The sequence below is a fragment of the Hyperoodon ampullatus genome (assembly GCF_949752795.1).
Source record: "Hyperoodon ampullatus genome assembly, chromosome: 6".
In the NCBI taxonomy this organism is placed as follows: Eukaryota; Metazoa; Chordata; class Mammalia; order Artiodactyla; family Ziphiidae; genus Hyperoodon; species Hyperoodon ampullatus.
The window spans coordinates 36,976,965-36,999,893 of record NC_136919.1 but is presented as its reverse complement, the minus strand read 5'-3'; the positions used below and the strand labels follow the sequence as shown (position 1 = coordinate 36,999,893).

Genomic DNA, 22,929 nt, shown 5'->3' with positions numbered 1-22,929 from the left:
TTCAGTTGGTCTAATTGGGAGCAGTACTTGTTGGAATTAATCGTTTGGTTTTCCGGAAGGAGCTAATTAAAATAGAGGACTCCCTTCCAATCCCACCATATACACAACATCCCCTTTTTTGGATGAAGACTAGCCTTTGGTGTGGTTGGTGGTGGTTCATTTCGCTTGCCCCACGGTCTCTTCTGTTTCACATTATTGTACAATATCCACTTTTCATCGCCTGTCACAATTTGTTTTGAAAACAAAACGTTTTCATTACGTTTAAGTAGAGAATCACATGCGGAAATATGGTCAAGAAGGTTTTTTTCGCTTATGTGGAACCCTAACATCAAAGCGATGAACATAACCAAGCTGGTGCAAACGATTTTCAGTGCTTGATTCGGATATTTTGAGTATGTCAGCTCTCTCCCACATGGTATAACGTTGATTGTTCTCAATTAATGTCTCAATTTGATCGCTATCAACTCAACTGGTCTACCCAACTGTGGAGCATCGTCCAGCAAGAAATCTCCAGCATGAAACTTTGCAAACCACTTTTGACATGTTTGATCAGTCACAGGACCTTCTCCATACACTGCACAAATCTTTTTGTGTGTTTCAGTTGCCTTTTTACCTTTCTTGAAATAATAAAGTATAATATGCTGAAAATGTTGCTTTTTTTCTTCCATCTTCAATATTAAAATGGCTACACAGAAATTCACCAATTTTGATAAGTTTTTTTTTTTTTAATGCACGCTGATCTGATAGCTGTCACAATACAATCTAACAAAACTGTTTCAAGTGAAGTTAAAGACAACTAAGTGCTCCTAAAGGCATCTTACAGAAAAAACCGAGCGAACCTTTTGGCCAGCCCAATATAACCAGCAAAATACTGGTGTAAGTGGTCTTGAGAGAAATACTTTTCCTTTTTTAAGTAGTGATGCTTTAAAACAAGGACCTAAATTAGTAGTATGTTTTTCCTTTATTCAAAGAAGAGGATTTACAATTTTTTGTTTTTGTTTTTTAAACATCAGAACTTTTCATCTTAACCCTAAGTTTGTGTGAAGTTGCATTTTTGCACTAATAAAAGAAGTCTTCTGCATTACTCATGCAAATGTTGCTTTGGAGAGCTTCCTTCTTTTATTTAAAATTAGTTCTCAATAATTTAAACTTTAAAAATAAACCTTTATGTAAAGGGAAAAGTAGTGGAGAGCCTACTTGGGTATATCATTAGGTTAATATACTTTTTGGTTTTGCAGCTCTCGAAGTGTGGTTTATTATTTAGATAAAGTATTTTAATTTTATTACCCTTTGTGATTGATTTTTCTTTCCTAGATGACACCATAAAATATTAGTTGAGACTTTAAGTGATATTTAGTTTATCTTCATTTTATAGGTGAGAAAAAAGAATCCTTAGCCAAATTGTTGTCCAAAATTTTCTAGAAAACAGATGGTAAATTTAGTGTAAAAGCCTTTTGTTATTTATAACTGAAAATGTCAAGTGGATTGTTCAGTTCACGTTCCTAAATTGTTAAAGTTTCTGTTTTAGTCTGACCAAATTTTTGTGTTTTATACAGTTGTGCTTCCATATCTACAGGTTTGGAATCTGTGGATTCAACCAACTGCAGATCAAAAATATTTGGGGGAAAAAAATTCCATAATGTTCCAAAAAGCAAAACTTGAATTTACCTTGTACCAGCAACTATTTTACATAGCATTACAGTGTATTTACACCTATTTACATAGCATTTACAACACAGTAGTTATTATAAGCAATCTAGAGATGATTCACAGTATGCAGGAGTATGTGCAGAGATTATATGCAAATACCATACAATTTTATATAAGGGACTTGAGCATCCTTGGATTTTGGTGTCTACAGGGTGGTGGGTTGGGGAGTGTGCTGGAACCAATCCCTTGTGGATACTGAGGGACGACTGTATTTGTTATCAGCCCCTACTAATATGTACAATTTGGGAGAGCCAAAGGTCTTTGTAATTACCATTTTAGTAACAAATGATAGAAATTGGGGCTGTCACTCAAGTTTGCCAAAACTTGCCTATCAAATGCAGAACTGCACATATTTCAGTAATTGAATACATACTGTTGGTATAATTAATGTTCTGCATTGTGGAAGGAGGACATTTTTAAAATACAATTAAAAATTTTGGTTTCTGAATATAAAATAATCAGAATGTTACCATCCTTTTTTTATTGTATTAATAAATCCTTTGTCGTTGCAGAGTAGTTTCTACATTCTAAGATAAATAATTCATCAAACAGAGAACAGTACTTTTTTATGTGTTGTGTGAAAGTTTACTCTGCCTCTCACAAATATTTGAACAGTTCACTATTCCCTCTTTTTTTTCTCCTGGCTTCAGAAACACCACACTTCCATGACTTTTTCCTTACCTCACTGGCTGTTCTTTTCTTTCTTTTAAAGATTACCGTTTAAAGGTCTTAGGGCTAAGTTGTGAGCATTCTGTCCCTCTTTTTAGAGAAATATATTATACCTATAGAAAAGCTTATAAAACATGTGAATACAGTTTTAAATACCCATGTGATTACTACCCAGATTAAGGAATAAAATGTTTACACATACTGAAGAAGCACTATTTGTACCCCTCTCATTTATTGTGTTCCCACTCTCCCTGCTCCAAGATAACTGTAGTCTCAGATTTTTGATGATAGTCATGCTTTTGCTTTTCTGCTTTTCCCCTGTGGTTTGGTTTGGGTTTTTTTTACTACTCATTATGCAGCCCTGAGTGCTAATTTAAAAAATTCTTTTCTCCTATATTTAGAACTTTATCTAAATGGAATCATACTGTTTGTTTTCTTTTGTGATTCATCCATGTTCACATATGTGGCTATCACTTATTCATTGTCAATACTGTCAAGTGTATAGATTCCCATTGTATGAATATACCACAGTTTGTTTATCTATTCTACTGTTGATAGACATTTGGGTTGTTTTAGTTTGAGGCTATTATGAACAGTGCTGCTGTGAAATTTTCTTGATTACCAGTGAGGTTGAACTTACTTTATTTATTGGCCATTCTCCTTTATGAATTTTCTGTTAATTCTTTTGCCTGTTTTTGTGTTTGGTTTCTTGTCTTTTTTTGTTTATTTGTGGGAATTCTTTATATATCCTAGACACTAGTCCTTTGTTGGTATTATGTGTTGCAAATAATTTCTCTCAGTTTTGGCTTATTGGTTCATTCTCTCCATGGTATTTTTATGTAGTCAAATTTATTTGCCATTTCCTTTATATTTGTGTTTTTGTGTCATGTTTAAGAAATCCTGTATTACTTTGACATTATAAAGATAAATACTTATATTTTAAAGTTTATAGTATTTTAGTAACTTTTTATTGAAATACTTTAAGTTGCAAGAATAGTTCAAAGCATTCCCTTATATCCTTCAGATTCCCCAGTTATTAACATCATGCCACATTTACTTTATCATCTCTCTGTTTATATGTGTGTGTGTGGTGCTGTTGTGTTTTTTTTTCCTCTGAGTCATTGGAGAATAAGTTGCAAGCATGGTGTCCCTTTTAAATACTCACTGTATATTTTCTAGGAACAAGAACATTCTTACCTAAATACCGTTATCAAAATCAGGAAATTAACATTCACACAATACTATTATCTAATCCATAGACCTTTTAAAATTTTTGCCAGTTGTGAAAATAATGTTCTTCATACGAAAATTTTTCTCAGTATCAGGTTAATTTATTTGTCATGTCTCTTGGGAGTCCTTTAATTTGTAACATTTCCTCATTCTTTGTCTTTTATGACCTTTAAAATTTTAGAAGAGTTCAGGGTTGGGTATATAATAGAATTTCTCCCAACATGCATGTCTGGTTTTTTGACTGAAATAATGCGTCTTTCCCATGTCATTACATCAGGAGACACATAATGCCAGTTTATCCTATTCCTGGTGATATTAACCTTGATCACTTAAGGTGGTTTCTGCCAAGTTTCTTCCCTGTGAAGTTACTGTTTTTCTCTTTGTAATTAGCAACATATCCTTATAAGGAGGATACGTTGAGACTATAAAAATAGCCTGTTTCGGGCTTCCCTGGTGGCACAGTGGTTGAGAGTCCACCTGCCGATGCAGGGGACACGGGTTCATGCCCCGGTCCGGGAAGGTCCCACATGCCGCGGAGCGGCTGGGCCCGTGAGCCATGGCCGCTGAGCCTGCGTGTCCGGAGCCTGTGCTCCACAACGGGAGAGGCCACGACAGTGAGAAGCCCGCGTACCACAAAAAAAAAAAAAAAAAAAAAATAGCCTGTTTCTTATGACTTTTCACCCTTTAGTTTTAACATCCATTGCTTTAATTAGTTGTTACTTTGGTAGTTGTTGCTGTATTGGTGATTTGCTAATTCTGTCATTCCTTCTCATTTATTAGCTGGGATTTTATTATAAAGAACTTTTTTCTTACCAACACTCCATTCATTCATTCATTCATTCATTTTTATTACATAAATTCGTGTGAATTTAAGGTTTATAATGTGCTACTTTGATGTATTTATATATTGTAGTATGATTCAGATGTAGTGATATTTATCACATTACACAGTTTTAGTATAATATTGTTGTCTGTATTCATTATACAGTGCATTAGCTCTCTGTGGCTTATTTACTATTCATTGTATTTATTTTTTCATGTTAATATGAACTTGTAGGTTCTTATTTTATTCTATGGGTAATAATTTCATAGTATCATTTTTCATTTTATGTTCAAACTCTCCCAGATTTGGCCAGTGGGAGCCCTTTCTAGCTTCAGTGGCCTTTTGACATATCTTCATCATTGTTTGAACACTTCCTTACTTTCTGGCAGAAGATATTTCAGATCTTCTTTACTTTCCCTGCCTTAACACTGCAGTCAGCCATTACTCCAATGAGCCCTGGTTCCTTTTAGTAGGAAATAGTATTTGGAAATCAGTATCAAGGTATATATGTGCTTATTGCTAATAGGGTGTCACTGCTTCTAGGAACTTTAAATGGACATGACTAGGATATATGTATATGTGTACTTCATAAGTATATTTCTCTGTGTGTGTGCATGTGTGTGTTTGTGTTTTAAAAAACCGCAAGTTTTAACTGTTAACTCCAATTCCAATCCAGCACCCTTTTTTTCATATTGGTGATTCCCTTCTTCAAGAATGAGAAATCTAGTTTCCATTAGCCTCAACATATTTACTTATTTGCTCGATCCTATAATACACAAAAAGTTCAGAATTAACACATACCATTAACTTGAGGTTAATATATGCATGAGTAGTTTTCGGAGCATTGTTCCATTGGTCTATTTATTTGTCTTTCTTTTTGTCATTACCACAAGTCTCAATATCTGATAGAGTTAAGTCTACTTATTCTTCAAGAGTATCTTGGCAATTCTTGACCATTTACACTTAGGAATTTTAGGATCAGCTTTTCAAGTCCTCAAAGGGGAAAAAAAGCACTATTAGGGTTTTGATTGGATTATATTGACTTTATAAGTCACTTAGAAGATAATTGACAGCTTTACAATAGTCTTCCAGTCTTTGAATATTGTACATATCTCCATTCATTTGTATATTCTTTAGTGTCTTTGAGTAAAGTTTGGTGACTTTTCCCCATAAAGGTTTGCATATGTTTTGTTAGAATTATTCCTAAGAGCCATACTTTTTAGATTCTAATTCTAGACCAATCTTTATGATCCGTGTAACTTTGGGCAAATTGCTTAACTGCTCTGTACTTTTGTCTCTTTATATGTGAAATTAACATAATAATAGTACTTAACAGGTAAGAGTTGTGATGAATATTATATGTGCTAATATACGTAAAGAGCTTAGAATGGTGCCCTGTAAGTTTTAGCCATCACTGTTATTTGGTTTTTAAACTGTTGCTAATATACAAATGCAGTGTTGTTGTTTCTTGATTTCATATTCAGCAACTTTGATAAACTCTTATTTCTTTCTCTAACTACTCTAATTAATTTTTCCTCTTACTTTAATAAGATGCACTGAACTTCTAAAATTTGCATAGAAATGGAAAAGTATCTAAAATAGTGAAAGGAAATAAATGCAAGGCTTAATATAAAGCTGCAGTAGTCAAACCAGTTTGATAGTGTTGAAAGGTTAGATAAATTAATGGAGCAGCATATAGAGTCTAGAAATCAACCCACATGTATGTAGTGAGTTGATTTTGAGCAAAATTGCCAGTGTAAAAATTCAGAAGGGAAAGGAAAATCTTTCAACAAGTAGTTTTTGGACAGGTGGATATCCATATTGGAAAGAAAATAAACATTGGTCCGTATCTCACACCATACTGACACATTGACTTGAAATGCATCTTAGGCCTATATGTAAAACTTAAACCTATAAAACTCCTGGAATAAAACATAGGAGAGGGGACTTCCCTGGTGGTCCACTGGTTAAGACTCCCAGCTTCCACTGCAGGGGGCATGGGTTCGATCCCTGTTTAGGGAACTAAGATCCCACATGCCATGCTGTGTGGCACGGCCAAAACAAAACAAATAAATAAATCTTATATTTAAAAAAAAAAACAGAAAATCTTTGTAACCTTGGGATATGCAAAAGTTTCTTAGGTAAAATGCAAAAAGCACAAACCATAAAAGGAAATAATTTATATATTGTATGTACATCAACATTTACAAGTTTCACTGATTGAAAGGTACCATCAAGAAAACCAAAAGGTAAGCTATAGACTTGAAGAAAATATTTGCAACACATATATATAAGACAAATTCGTTATATCAAGTTATATAAAGAACTCTTATAGCTCAGTAATAAGAAAACAAACTATTAAAAAATGGCCAAAAGATTTGACAAGATATTTTACAAAGATGGTATATGAATGGCAGTAAACACATGAAAAGGTGCTCAACATCTCTAGTCATCAGGGAAATGGAAATTAAATTACTGTAAGATATTATTACATACCCATTAGAATAGCTAGAGTTAAAGTTTCCTGTACCAAGGATGTGGAGCATCTTTTACTAGCATACTGTGTTGATGGCAATGTAAAATTTAGGAAACTCTTCGGTAAAGAGTTTGCCAGTTACTTAAGTTAAATGTGCACCTACAATATAACCTAGTCATTTACCCAAGAGAAGTGAAAAAGTTAGTGTCCACACAAATACCTGTATGCAAACGTTCATAGCAATTCTATTTGTAATGACCAAAATCTGGAAATATTCTATTACAGGTGAATGGATAAACAAAATGTAGTTTATCGACGTTATGAAATACTATTCAGCAATAAAAAGGAGTAAATCGTTAAGGACAACAGGATTATGTTGAATGAAAGAAGCCAGACAAAACATTATTATGGGGCTTCCCTGGTGGCCCAGTGGTTGAGAGTCCACCTGCCGATGCAGGGGACACAGGTTCGTGCCCCAGTCCGGGAAGATCTCACATGCCGCAGAGCGGCTAGGCCCGTGAGCCATGGCCACTGAGCCTGCGCGTCCGGAGCCTGTGCTCCGCAACAGGAGAGGCCACAGCAGTGAGAGGCCTGTGTACCGCAAAAACAAAAAACAAACATTATTATGAATGAAAGAAACCATATAAAAAAGAACACCTGGTATATGATTCTGTTTATATATAATTCTATAAAATGCAAACTAATCTTTAGTGACAGAAAGATCAGTTGCCTTTTGTACTTGTACATTTTATTGTATGTAAATTAGAAAAGAGAAATAAGTCATATCATTTCAGTCTAATGCTGACAACCCTCCAAAGGCTCCCATTTTTTTCAGAGTATTAAATGCCCACATCCTTACATTGGATTGCAAGCCCTATACCATCCACTTCAATTTTACTCTTTCGACATATCTCCTTTGATGTTCTCCCCTTGCTCCTTTTGCCCACCAAACTGGCATCCCTCTAAAACATGTTAGGTATGTTCCCACCTCCAGATTGTTCCACTAGTTATTCCCTCTTCCTGGAGGGCTTTTCTCCCAGATAGCCTCAGATTTTGCTCCTGCTGCCTTCTATGACCTACCCTGACCAACCTTCCCTCAGTACTCCTGATTCTTCCTGTTCTATATTTTTAGTAGTATTTATCACCTTCTTATGTATGCAGTTAACTTATTTACTGTGTTTATTGTTTTATTCTGTTTTCATCAGTCGAAATAAGCTTCACCAAGGTAGTTTTTATTCTTCTCTACTTAGTTTGCTGATATTTGTGCCTGACACAAAAAATATTTGTTGAATTAATGTTTATTTATTCTTTGGTTTTTCCCACTACTCTTTTCGAAGTTTAACACTGTTCTGTATTTTCATCTAGGATTTTTAACTTTCATACTTATTTTACCAAAATATAGAGTTAATCGATACCTGTAATCTTTTCTTATATAATACAAGAACTTTAGGACACTTCAACTCCTTTTACCTTCTCTTACCTCCTCCTAACTCAAGATATTATTATGTTTAAAACTTTTTAGATTTTAACATTTCAATTTGTTAGTATTATTTTATACAATCAATATTCATTTAGATTAAGCCATATATAACTCTCTTAAGGCCTTTCATTTCTTCTTGCAACTCAGATATGCCATCTGGGATTGCTTACCTTCTGCCGGAAGGATATCCTTTATTATTCACTTAAGGAGAAGGTCTGTGTTAACATGTTTGAAGTGTTCATTTCCCCAGAAATGTCTTTATTTTGTTGTCAGTTTTAAAAGATATATAGAGTTCTAGGTTGACAGGTTTTGTTTGTTTGTTTTTTTTTTTTTTTTCAGTGTATTAGAGAAATCAGTACACAATAGTCTGGTTTTCATTGTTGCTCTTGGAAGGTCAGCTGTCAACCTAATTACTGCTGTTTTCTCTCTGGCTATTCTTTAGATTTTTTTTTTTTTTTCATCTTTGATGTCTATAGTTTCAGTATGATGTGTCTGTTTAAGGATTTATTTTTTTCTACCTGGAGCTCAAAAAGCTTGATTTGGTGGATTGTTGTCTTTTACTCATTCTAGAAATGATCTTCTCATATATTTCTCCTTCACACTTTCTTTTCTTACTTTCTGGAATTTTGATTAGACCTGTTATACTCTCTTACTCTGATTATCTCAAACTTTCTTTCATATTTTCTATTTCTTTATCTCTCTGAGCTGCATCCTAAATAATTCCTTAGGGACTTTCATTTTACTAATGGTCTCTTCACCTTTGTCTAATCTGTTGTTAAATTTGTCTGATAATTTTAGATTTCAATAATTTTGCTTTTTATTTCTAGAAATTTTATTGATACTTGGTTCTTTTTTTTTTAAGTATTTCCCTATAGATACTTTTCAGCATGGCTTTTATTTCTTCAAACATACTATTTAAAATCAAATCAAATCAAATCTGATAATTCCAATGTCTGAAATCTTTGCAGTTATTTTTCTGCAATTAGATATTTCTTTTTCTACTTTCTTTTTTTCTTTTTGAGTTACTCCAAAAGTTTAGTCTGCTACTGTACCAGCATTTTTGAAAAACAAAATAATTGTGCTTTTTTTACATAGTACATACTCTTTGTAATATTTTAAATGGCTCTGTATTTTGTCTAGTGACTCATCATAATTTATATAATAATTCTCCAATTTAGACATTAAGCTTGTTTCTTTAGGGCTTTGCTATTATAAATAACAGATAAACTGATTTCATAGGTAAAAATGTTATCTCTTCATTTGTATTACCTTAATTGCTGTTGTGGTAGTACCTTTTCCAAATGTAAAATATGTATTCTTAGTTATGCAAATCTTAAACCTTTTTCTTAAAAAGTTTGTGTAAACCATTGCCTAACTGGTTACTTTGCTAAAATGTTTCTGTTTCTGCTTATTTGGGGAATGTAGATTTACAGAAACTTTACAAATGATTCTTTTGTCGAGTATTAACAAACGTTCTTGTTAATCATATTTTACTTGGAAACAATTATTTAAAATTTGACCCTGGTAATTGTTTGCCAATTCTTTCATTTATTGCTATTTAATGTTCAGTGAGTGTTATCTCAAGAATTTTCCTCATTTCTCTAAAACCTACTACAAGTCTTCTGCCTCATACCCCCCACCCCATAGCCATTTGTATTACTCTCTTTGTTTTGTTTTAAAAGTAGGTCCCTTGCCCTTCCCACAAATCTCAGTGGTTTACAGCAATTAACATTTATTCCTGTCACATGACTGACACTTAAACAGCTACGAATCAGCTTTTGCAAACTTCCTTCACATGTCCTTTTGATGGAGGGCCCAGGCTGAAGGTGTCACTACATTTGAGACACGGCATTTTTGTGGCAGAGAGTAAAAAAATAAGAGAGCTGGTGTAAACCCATAATGCCTCTTAAAGCTTCTGCATAGAGGCAGTTTATGTCCTGTCTGTCCGTGTGTTCCTATCACATGATTGAGTGCAGTGGGTGTTACATAGAAATGTATGCTCCTCCCACAGGAGACACTGCAAGTCACATGACTGACCAGCGTTACATGGAAGGGTCAAGTGAATACTTGGCAACAGTAATACAATCTACAGTATCTCTTCTTTTTATATATATATATATTTTTAATTTTATTTATTTATTTATGGCTGCGCTGGGTCTTCGTTGCTGCGCGCGGGCTTTCTCTAGTTGCGGTGAGCAGAGGCTACTCTTCGTTGCAGTCCATGGGCTTCTCATTGCGGTGGCTTCTCTTGTTGTGGAGCACGAGCTCTGGGTGCTTGGGCTTCAGTAGTTGTGGCTTGGAGGCTCTAGAGCGCAGGCTCAGTCATGGCGCATGGGCTTAGTTGCTCCGCAGCATGTGAGATCTTCCTGGACCAGGGCTCGAACCCGTGTCCCCTGCATTGTCAGGTGGATTCTTAACCACTGCACCACCAGGGAATCCCTACCATATCTCTTCCTATGTTTAATTTTCTAGTGTAAACTTTTGCAATAACTCATACCTGTACTGAAGCCCCTTTGATAAGTCTTCCTTTATGCCTTAAATGTAGTTATTTCTGTTACGAAAGAATCATTTTACCTATCATCTTCTTTTTTAACTTTTTACTTTATATTGGAGTATAGTTGATTAACAATGTTTTGTTAGTTTCCGGTGTACAGCAAAGTGATTCAGTTATACATATACATGTATCTATTCTTTTTCAAATTCTTTTCCCATTTATTTTTTTAAATTTTATTTATTTATTTTTAGCTGCGTTGGGTCTTTGTTGCCGAGTGCGGGCTTCCTCTAGTTGCGGAGAGCAGGGCTACTCTTTGCTGCCGTGCATGGGCTTCTGATTGCTGTGGCTTCTCTTGTTGCGGAGCACAGCCTCTAGGCGCGCAGGCTTCAGTAGTTGTGGTGCTCGGGCTTAGTTGCTCAGCAGCATGTGGCATCTTCCTGGGCCAGGGCTCAAACCTGTGACCCCTGCATTGGCAGGCGGATTCTTAACCACTGTGCCACTAGGGAAGTCCCTCTTTTCCCATTTAGATTGTTACATAATACTGAGCAGAGTTCCCTGTGCTATACAATAGGTCCATGTTGGTTATCCATTTTAAATATAGCAATGTGTACATGTCAATCCCAAATTCACTAATTATCCCTCCCCCCCACCCTTCCCCACTGGTAACCATAAGTTCATTCTCTAAGTCTGTGAGTCTGTTTCTGTTTTCATTTTACCTATGATCTTGAGCCTACTTGAATGTAAGTTTAGCAAGGGCAGAGATTCTTGTCTGCTTTATTCATTGCTTCCTCAGCACTTAGAAGAATGCTTGCCTCCTAATGTGCTTTCAATAAATATATGTTTCCCTTCTTATTTCATCACTCTGTCAGTTATTCTCATTTTCTGTCTTCATTTATTGTTGGTTCTCTCTGCTAGCTCTGTCCCTGAAGTCTCTCAATGACTATATTTTCTTGAATTATTTTAATCACAGCTACATATTTAATAAATTCTGTTAAATAATTATCTTTAATGAAGAGAATAAACTTATATGATCTTTTAACTGATCTGGAAAATGTAGCCTACATACTTCTTCCTATAAATATGCATATCAGCCTATCATTAGGGTAAAAAACACCAAAACCTTCCCTTGGACTCTTACAGTCTAGCTTCTCACTGTTGCTCTAAAACTATTGTTTACCTTTTACATTTCTCACTCTCTTTGACTTTTATGGAAGGCCCCCTCCCCTAAAACTCTTATGTCTCTAGATCCTGAGGGACTATAATTCATTATAATTCACTGTTTTGTTTTGCTTTCTAAGGTTCTCTTTTTCTCTTTTCCTTAGAATGTTCCTCTACCTTCCTCTACCACTTAAGTGTACTAATACTCCCAGGTTCTATTTTTAGCTTTCTTCATTTCCTGCCTTGTGCCCTTTTTAGCGGAGCTTTCATTCATATGGCTTTCACATTTATTTCTATATAGATGAGTTACAAATCTGTGTCTTGTAATAGTTAGAAATTCTGAGTTTGCCCCCTCATTTCCACTTGTGGCATTCCCATTTGAGTGTCTTACTGTCACCTCAACCTTAACTTGTCCCAAACCAAATTGTTTTCCTACTAGTACTGACTCCTCCATTGGAACTAACTCTTGTTTTTATTGATGGTTCACAGTCACCAGGCTTCTAAAAGGAGAGGGAATACCAGCCTTTGTTTAGCATCCAGTGCACACTAAGCACTGCTTTTCACTTACTGAATGTCCAGCTCAAGTTTTACCTCCTGAGAGACCTTCAAACAATCACAGTGATCCTTTGCAGTCCCTTCTTCTTAGACCACTTGCAGTATATTTGTATTTAAACCCCTAGATCCTCAGCCTGTGAATCTCCTGTAATTCATACTTTTAGTTTGTAAAGCCTCTCAAAGGCAAGGATTTTTATTTCATATTTCTTTTTGTCAGCACAGTACCCCCCAGGTACAGTACAATTTAATAAGTATTTGATGATTTTTGCATAGAAACAATGCTCTAAATAAGGACAAGAATATCAACTTAAATAACAAAACTAAATAAACTAAAACTAAGTAGCAAACTAATAACTCAAAATTAAATAATATTTTAGCTGTACTCTTGAACCTTGAACCCAGTTGAAAGGGATTAGCCTCTGAAAGTGGCAGAGGCTCTTTACTTACCATTAAGGATCACCTGTTGAACAAATCTTTACTCTGTAACAGAATCTCTTTATCAGTAATACACCTTCGTATAGCCATTTTATATTGCTATAACCATATTTATAGAAGGTAGTATATTTATTTTAGCTTCTCTTCCCCGTTAGGTGCACCAGGAATAATTTCCTCACCATATGCAGGGGCTGCTGGATTTGCCCCAGCCATTGGATTTCCTCAAGCTACAGGTGACTAACTCTAAAGTTGAATTTGAATTGATTTCTTAATGATGGTCTGTATTTTCCAGGAACTTATCAAAATGAAAAATATTACCATATTTGAAGGATTTATAATAAAAGCATTAGGTGTTTCAATCATGGAAGTGGCTCATGTACAATATATGATGCACAGCCTCCTTGTGTTTATAAATAATTCTCTCTGGTTCCATTCTCAACTCCAAAATTCCCTTGTATATTCTGCATCATTTATACTTGCCATTGGCACAGATAACTATAGGTTGACTATATTAATAATCTCTGATTTGCCTCTTTGGTTATTATACAAAATATATGAACTGCTTGCTTATAAGCTTATCAATTACATGTTAAATAGACTTGTGTGTTATTTATATTTGTGTCCTTAAATGCCTTTGATGGCATTTAATACATAGTATGCAGTCAGCAAACATTTGAATTAATAAACATTTACTGTTAAACTTATTTGTAAATCCTCTTTTTTTGTCTTTTTGATTAATGGGTTTAGAAGATTACCGTAGAGGGTATGCATGCTGTTTTTATTTCAGAAAAAAAATATTTTTTTTTCTTTAAGTAATAGAAATAATTAAGAGAGAGCAATCGGTTAATACTTTGATAATGACTCTCTGACTCTTTTCCAAATAGTAAACAAAATGAATTTGATCATAACTTAAGGAGAAGAAAAAAATACTTTATGGTTTTATTGCTGGTGCTTAAAGAATACACTTGAGGTTGGTGATTAGAAAGAAGAGTGGCTTAGTGTTAAGCCTAGTCTACACAGTACCTTTTTACAGCTTCCAGCTGATTTATGAATATAACTATTTTAAATTGCAACATAGTTGCTTTCTGGCAATAATCTTTGTATCCTACCTTTCTAATTCTGGGAATTTTAACTACTCTCTTCACTGGAGAGGATGAAGTTCACTAAAAAGAAAAGAGTGATTTAAAAGGTTGAGGTTCATTTAAGTTTTAGGTTTTTGGTGGTTTTAAGACATCTTAACGTATGTTTTAATTAAGTGAGTAATTCTACCTATCCCATTAAAATGAAGGCATCATACATTGTTTTTATGTGTTTGAAGCTCCCAAACGTTTAATTTTTATACATTTGGAGGTAGTGATACATGGTTTCCCTCATTTTAGTTATTTCTTTCTACACACTGTATGTATAAAACACTGTAGTAGATGTTAAGAAAGAGAAAAAATGTGTAAAGAGGGCTCCTGAGTTGATAAGACTTTTAAGGTGTAGCAGGAGGATGTACATATACACATACACACATGTATATACCCTACAGTGTAGCTAAGGTGTAGTGTTGGCGGTATATAATAGACTTAAGGAATTTATTCAAAAGTTGCAGGAGCATGGGAAGAGGTCATGCAAAAGACTATTGAGTATAGATTTCATGGAAAAGCATCCACCCTAAGAAGGTGATCTGCACAGTTTTAAAATTCAGCAAGGGCTTCCCTGGTGGCGCAGTGGTTGAGAGTCCGCCTGCCGATGCAGGGGACACTTGTTCGTGCCCCGGTCCGGGAAGATCCCACATGCCGGGGAGTGGCTGGGCCCGTGAGCCATGGCCGCTGAGCCCGCGCGTCCGGAGTCTGTGCTCCGCAACGGGAGAGGCCGCAACAGTGAGAGGCCCACATACCGCAAAAAAAAAAAAAAAAATTCAGCAAGATGATGGTAGTAATAACTTTCCTTAGATTGTCAAGCAGAATAGTATGATTGTAAACTATCTAGCAATGTAATTACATGATTTGTGATAAACTGGTCAGACTCTGTCTATTATAAGGAATTTGGAGCTTAAAGAATCAATAAATTAAAGAACTGGTTTATTTTATATCAACTAGAGATTTTATCTTAGATAATTTTTAAGCTGAGAATACAAATAGTGGGACCTTCTGAGGAAGTGTAGTGTTTTAGGTATAGTATATAGTGTCAATATTCCAGTATTGTAAAACTTTCAGTAGTTCTGAAATATCTGGGGGAGTAGTGAGCTCTGAAAATTCTTGCTGCAAAAGAATCTTGAATTCTATAAATTTGTTCTTGATGGTAATAATGTTTTACAAGGTTACAAAATGTTTTTTCCCCATGCAGAATGTATGTATACAATTCACCTGTTTTAGATATACAACTCAGTGATTTTTAATGAATTTACAGAGTTGTGCAGCCATTACCACACTCCAGTTTTAAAACATGCATTACTACCTAGCATGCGTATATGTGACTTCTGTGAAGGACTTTTTACAAAAATATGTATCTGGTTTTATGGTAGAAGTCAATATGAAAATAACATATACTTTAGAGAAATGTGCTGGAATATATTTGTTTCAAGAAATAGAAGGAGTACTTGTAGTTATAGACCCTTTGAAAAACCTAATGGCTTTTAAGACCAGTGAATTTGGTTGCTATGCAAAGCACTGTATAAATAATAAAGTACTAAGTATGATAGTATCAACGAATAAAGAGCTCTACTTCCAGACAGACTCTGGAGGGCAGAAAACTGACCTTTGTTATCCTTATGGTAGCTTTGAAACATTTTCTTCTCTATTTTTGCTTTTGTCTTCATTTATTTACTTAAGTTGTATTAAGTGTTGTAATTCTCCAGATAACTAGAATATGAAATGCTTTTGATGTTTTGAAAAGGTCTGTCAGTCCCAGCTGGACTAGGTCCCGGAGCTCTTGGTCCTCTCGCAATCACCTCCTCTGCTGTCACTGGAAGGATGGCCATTCCTGGGGCTGGTGGTATACCAGGAAATTCTGTTCTACTTGTCACCAATCTTAATCCTGATGTGAGTTGAAAAGTATTATATGTAAAAAGTCTTTCAGGAGGAGGTATTGTAGCTTCTGACCTAGAGTTAAATTCAATGAAAATGTTTATTTTAAGAATTTTTATTAAAATTCATCACTAGTATATATAGAAGCAGCATGTAAAAAGTCAGTGCTTTGAACAAGTAAACTTAAAATTTTTACTTAGACACTGATATTTTGTGTTATCCTTTTCAAACAGCTTATTACACCACATGGACTTTTTATCCTATTTGGTAAGTAATTTTTGTTGTTGTTGTTTTTTATATTATCTATGATGTGAATTGAGCATATTGCATCATTCAGTAATATTTATTACTGCTGTGTGCCTACTAGTGTGTTTGACACTGAGGATAGAATAGCAAGGAAGACTTAGTAAGTGACTACAGTTACAACAAAGTTTTATAAAAAGGGAAATAGAGATTGTAATAGGAACATACAGCTGGGAGACATAACCTAGCTGAGGGAATCAAAGATGAGGTACCAGTAGAAATGATAGTTAAGCTGACTTGTGAAAAGTGAGGACACATTAGCCAGGCAGAAAGGGAGGGCAAATGTCCTTTCACAGATAGTAGCAGTGAGAGACAGAACTCGTGGAACATAGAAATGAAGGAAGCTCAATGGAGAGTGTAAGGGAGAGACATGTTGAAGCTGGGCAGATGGATAGGGGCAAGGTCATTAAGAGCTTTGTAAGCTATATTAAAGAGCTTCGTTTTTAACTTAAGAACAGTGGGAATCCATTGACTAGTTTTAAACAGGAGAGAGGCATAATGAGATGTTGATTATAAAAATAACCCCCTAACTTTCCAATAGTGTGCCTCTCTCAGTTAAAAAAAATATTTAGCATGTACTCCTACTAATCTATATATGATTAATTATTCATAAATTTCATCCATCTTTTACTATACTCTTTAGTATAATATGTACAAACAAATATAAGAGCAATAAAGTGATATTTGATATTTTAAAGGTTTTTCTTATGACACTTTTAAAAATAAAAATCTATTAACATTTAGTGAGAAGTATGATTTAATATGCTTCATTATTTTCAAAAACCTTTTTCATTTTGGTTCAGTATCCCAAGAACTGATTCTAAATTCACTTTATTTTAGTACTTGATCTTAATGGTTGTCATAAATGAAAAAGATACCTCATAAAGATATGCGAGGGAATCCTCTGGCGGTCCAGTGGTTAGGACTCAGTGCTTTCACTGCCAGGTCCCGAGTTCAGTCCCTGGTCTGGGAACTGAGAATCCCGCAAGCTGCGTGGGCACGGCCAAAAAAAAAAAAAAGGATAGGCGATTTGAATGGAAGTGTTTCATTGTTGCATTAATTGAACATTACACAATCAGCATTAAAAAATTGTTTTGTTTTGTCTTTTTAATTAGGAGTATATGGTGATGTACATCGAGTGAAGATAATGTTTAATAAGAAAGAAAATGCATTGGTTCAGATGGCAGATGCAAATCAAGCTCAGCTAGGTACTAATGATTAATAATAATAATGATAACCTGCCCCTTTTGTATGTGAATTTTCCTATAAAATAAACTTATGGCTAGTAGGAAGAGTACCTCCTTATGTTAATATCTCCATTATTATTTGGATCTGCTTATATTTTAAGATTTTAAAATATTTATTATTCTTTGAAGTTCATTTATCTATTTGAATATATTGTTGATGTTTAGAGCTTTGACTCTAGGGTTTTTCCATTAGCTTTAAACTAATAAACATGACTTGTTTTCTTTCATTTTATTTGTTTGTTTGCTTGTTTATTTATTTTCCTTTCAAATTAAGTTTTCTAGAACTGTTGCATGGCATAATAGTTTGGGAATACTTCATAATGATGGTGCAAGAAAGTGTTATTCTACAATCTCACCGTTTATTATTATAGTGGCTGTTGAAATATTACTACTCAGATTTTTTATTTAAAAAAGCTTTACTTGGGATTAAAAATAGATAGCTAGTGGGAAGCAGCCACATAGCACAGGGAGACCAGCTTGGTGCTTTGTGACCACCTAGAGGGGTGGGATAGGGAGGGTGGGAGCGAGACGCAAGAGGGAGGAGACATGGGGATATATGTATATGTATAGCTGATTCACTTTGTTATACAGCAGAAACTAACACACCGTTGTAAAGCAGTTATACTCCAGTAAAGATGTTTAAAAAAAATTTACTTGAGATTAAACTAATTTATTCAATAATCATTTCCTGAATATGTGGTATGTTTCAGGCATTCTGGAACTTCTAGAACTCTGCTAGGCAAATAGTTACTTTTTGTTGTATTGCTTTTCTTTCATTACAGAAAAAGAGTCATTTAATACATTTTCGTATATAAGAGTTTTTAAATTTAAAACCATTTAAGCCCTCAAACTGACAGTATAATTTTTTAAATGACAAGTAAAAAGAATTATGATAGACAGTTTTACAGAGACTCTATCTTAGTACCCAGACTTTCCTTATTTTCTTCTTATGCACCAGCAATGAACCATCTGAGTGGTCAGAGACTTTATGGGAAAGTGCTTCGTGCTACACTGTCCAAACATCAAGCAGTTCAGCTTCCTCGAGAGGGACAAGAAGACCAAGGTCTGACTAAGGATTTTAGCAATAGTCCTTTGCATCGCTTTAAAAAGCCTGGCTCTAAAAACTTCCAGAATATTTTCCCACCATCGGCTACTCTGCATCTTTCCAACATCCCGTATGTATCTGATTAGTTACTATTCATTTAGATGATTAATAATCTACAGTATATGGTTTGGGGGGTAAAAACTGAAATTATTCTAATGTAGCAGTTGTCCTATTCACTAATTTCTCATAAGATGATTTATTTGCCATCATGTCTTAAGAAGTTTATATCTAACCATACACTATGAAAGTGAAAGATAACAATGTTTTAAATTTTTCTTTCCAAACAGAGAATTAGCAACTGTTACCTTTCAGTTATAGAATGGCAAAAATCTGTGCAGAAATATTCCACTGGTGTATACTTGTTCATCCTTTTGTATAAGTAAAGACCCTTTAGTGACCAGCATAGCAAAATCAAATAAGTTATGTATCTAAGAACTTGGTAAAACTGAATTCTCTATTTTTTACCTATAAGCTGCAAAGCCATATATATATCTAAAAGCTAAAAATTTTCTTGTAACCACTCTGTACTTAACCAGTGTTGTAGCAGACTTGTTCTTTAGTCATCATCTAACTTAGAGATCGACAAACTATAGCCTATGGTCCAAATCCATCTGTTTTTGTAAGGCCCATGAGCTAAGATTGGTTTTTACATTTTCAAGTGGTTATGGAAAAACAAAAAATTTTTGTGATTAGAGAAAATTACATAAAATTAAAATTTCACCCTCCATAAATAAAGTTTTATGGAACACAACCACATTTATTCATTTATGTATTAGCTATAGCTGCTTTTGGGCTATAACAGCAAAGCTGAATAGTTACAACAGAGGCTGTATGGCCATCAGAGCCTAAGAAATTTACTATATGGCCCTTTATAGAAAGCACCTGGCAACCCCAGTTTTAATTCTTGAAATCCTTGACGTACAAAGGGGGCTGTGTTGGGTCTTCGTTGCTGTGCACGGGCTTTCTCTAGTTGTGGCGAGCAGGGGCTACTCTTTGTTGCAGTGTGCGGGCTTCTCATTGCAGTGGCTTCTGTTTGTTGCGGAGTGCGGGCCCAGTAGTTGTGGTGCATGGGCTTAGTTGCTCTGTGGCATGTGGGATCTTCCCAGACCAGGGCTCGAACCTGTGTCCCCTGCATTGGCAGGCAGATTCTTAACCACTGCGCCACCAGGGAAGTCCCAAGTTGGCAATTTTATATAACTTAATCTAATACATGAAGAGGGATAAGCTTTGGGAAGGAAGGGTAAAAGCTGTGGGGTATAGTTGTGTGCGAGCACGTATATGAAAAGTTAAAGACTGAGGGAATGGAGAAGGTTACAGTGCTGGAATATTTCTGAGAATGAGAATGGGATTTGAATAGGAAGAGAAAATAATTATTCAAAATGCTGTTGAATGCCCAGGCTCCTAGCTAGTCTCCAATTAGGCTATATGGAGAAACCTTGAACCCGAATTGGGCAATGGCTCAAACCTCATGCCAGCCAGGCAACTGGAAGAGTCACTTGAGAAAAAAATCTAGAAATTTAGCACCTCATCACTACAGAGTCAGGGAGAGAGGCAACATATTTAAATACTAAAGCAGGCTCCCTCTTAAATACATTTATCCAGGAGCTGGTCTCAAGTTGCAACCTGCATTGGACATGTAGGTAGAAGAGAGAAAGGACGTTAATACTTTTTTTAACCATCTGCCAAGTCTGGGCATGTGCTGGTGTTTTACGTGTGTTACCTCATTTAATCTCCATAATAACCTTCTTTTAAAATTGTGGTTAAATATATAACCTAAGTTTTACCATTTTAACCGTTTTTGAGTGTACATTCACATTAAGTACATTCATAGTGTGCAACCATCAATTACATCCATCTGCAGATCCTTGTCATCATCTCAAACTGAAGCTCTGTACCCATTAAACAATATCTCCTTGTTTCTCTCTACCCCCAGTCCCTGGTAACCACTATTCTACATTCTGTCTAGCAATTTATCCATAATAACATTTGGAGTAAAGGTCATTAGTTTCATTTTAACAATGAAAGTGAGAGGCTCAGATTAAGTAACTTACTCAAGAGTGACATACCAGGTGAATGAAAAATAGAATGTGAACTTATATCTGTCTCCTTGCAGAGCCAATTATTGTTCTATAACACCCTCCTTGCTGGGAGTTGTGAGATGAGGAAGAGTCTACTTTTAGTCAGTTGACTCTCATGTGATAGACCACTGTATTAGTTATCTACTGCTGCGTAATAGAGCACCCCAAAACTTAACAGCTTAACACGATAGTAGATGTTCATTATCTGAAACTGTTACTGTAAGTCAGGAATCCAGAAGTGGCTTAGCTGGGTGGTTTTGGCTGAATCTCTCATAAGGTTGCATCTGAAGGCTTAACTGGGGCTAGAGAATCCACTTCCAAAGTGGCTCACCATATACTTAGTTGTTGACAGGAGGCCTCAGTTCCTTGCCACAAGGAGCTCTCCATAGGGCTGCTGATTGTCCACGTGAAATAGCAGCTGGTTTCTTCCAAAGCTAGTGATTCAAGAGATGGCAAGGTGGAAATCGCAGTGTCTCTCAGCCTCAGAAGTCACATGTGTCATATCTACAATACCCTGAGCGTTACAGAGGACATCCTTATTAGATATGGGAGGGGAGTACCAAAAGTGTGAATACTAGGAGGCAGGAGTAGTTGGGGGCTATCTTAGAACCTGGTTACCACATACACATGTTCATAGTTACCCTGAAAGTAATTGAAAATCTACTGGCCTAGTAGTGGAAAACGCTGGACCATAGAAGACAAGTCAGAGCTAGGGAAGTATCTTTGGAAGTACTAGAGTTAATTGTGGGTAATAATCCCATTGAAAGAATAAATATAGAAAGATTTTCTTGTTCTTTATATACTGCCCATGTCCTGTGCAAAAGATTTGAGACAAAATTCCATCGTTTGAGAACATGTATACATCATCAACCTTGAACATCTTTCAGGGCACTTGCAAATCATATCTTCATTACGTGGCTTTATGCTCTTTGAAATGTGAAAATTCTGGAGACTTGATGATTTCAGGAGTTAATCTTTGCATCATTTAAAAATTAGGGATAAAATAGTTGACTCTCTCTGTAATGTTTTCACAGCCCCTCTGTTACAGTAGATGATCTGAAGAACCTTTTCACAGAAGCCGGATGTTCAGTGAAGGCTTTTAAATTCTTTCAGTAAGTCCATGCTTTTAAGAAATACATTAACATTATTTAATATGATCTGCAAATGTTTAAGGTAGTTTAATGAAGTCTTCTAGGTCTGGGGAAGAGGTTTGTAGGCAGAATTAATTCTATATTCTTTTTCTATTTCCTCTACCATTTTCAGGAAAGATCGCAAAATGGCACTCATTCAGTTGGGATCTGTGGAAGAAGCAATCCAGGCTCTCATTGAACTTCATAACCATGACCTTGGAGAAAATCACCACCTCAGAGTTTCCTTCTCAAAATCTACAATCTAACTTTTCTGTGAATTTTTCTCCTAAGACTGGACCATAATTTCAGTAAAACCTTCAGACATAGACTGAAGCAGCTCAAGACCAATTCTGCCTCTTTCACAAAAATAACTCTTCCTGAGTTTTGATATTCAAGTATATTCAAAAAATCATGGGATGTTCTCTTTTTCCTTAAACCCTCTGCCAATACGTCATCAGAGGCGTGTTTTTCCTTTGTACCATAGTTTCTAAAATGAAAATAATCTTCAGGAAAAAAGAATCAGGAAAAAAATTTTTTTCAATAATTTAATTCCCTATATTAAATTGGATTTCAAGAGGACGGTCTTTCTTTGCGTTTGGGTCCAGATCAGCCTTATACAACATTTCTAAACTCCTTTGTACTTTGAAAAATTTAAACATATAGACTTTTAAAATTACTTGACATAAGTAATTTAAATTACCTACAACCAAGTTTTTTAACTGTATGATTCAGAAGTTTGACTCCTCTAGAAAACTGTGTTCCCTTGTAAGTTACATCAGTTATTTGGCATATACTGATACTTACTATACATAAACAAATTGGGTTGTATTGGAAGCAAATTTATAAATCTGCATGTTTTCTTTCAATTTTTTTTTCCACTATAAGACACTCCTTTGCATATCTTTAACTTTTTAAGACTATTTGGAGAATGAAGTGTCTCAACTGTCTCCAGGGAAATTAAGTGGAATCCAACCAGGATCTATTAAGATGTCAGAATAATTAATAATTTTATTAGGAAAAGTCAT

The 22,929-nt window shown here is 35.1% G+C and overlaps 1 protein-coding gene across 3 annotated transcripts in view; it reads left to right on the top strand.

Annotated features, from left to right (window-relative positions):
- Positions 1–22,170, top strand: part of PTBP3 (polypyrimidine tract binding protein 3) — a gene marked incomplete at its 3' end in the record, with an annotated part of 44,655 nt that extends 22,485 nt beyond the window's left edge. Inside the window, exons 5-11 of one of the 3 annotated variants that reach the window (XM_079706846.1) lie at positions 13,186–13,263; positions 15,920–16,056; positions 16,275–16,308; positions 17,460–17,552; positions 18,550–18,766; positions 21,809–21,886; positions 22,038–22,170. In XM_079706846.1, coding sequence (XP_079562972.1) covers positions 13,186–13,263; positions 15,920–16,056; positions 16,275–16,308; positions 17,460–17,552; positions 18,550–18,766; positions 21,809–21,886; positions 22,038–22,170 — 770 coding nt within the window. Of the gene's footprint in view, positions 1–13,185; positions 13,264–15,910; positions 16,057–16,274; positions 16,309–17,459; positions 17,553–18,549; positions 18,767–21,808; positions 21,887–22,037 lie in introns of all 3 variants that reach the window. The other 2 variants (XM_079706845.1, XM_079706847.1) reach the window with 2 other exon arrangements.
- Positions 22,171–22,929: the final 759 nt, after the last annotated feature.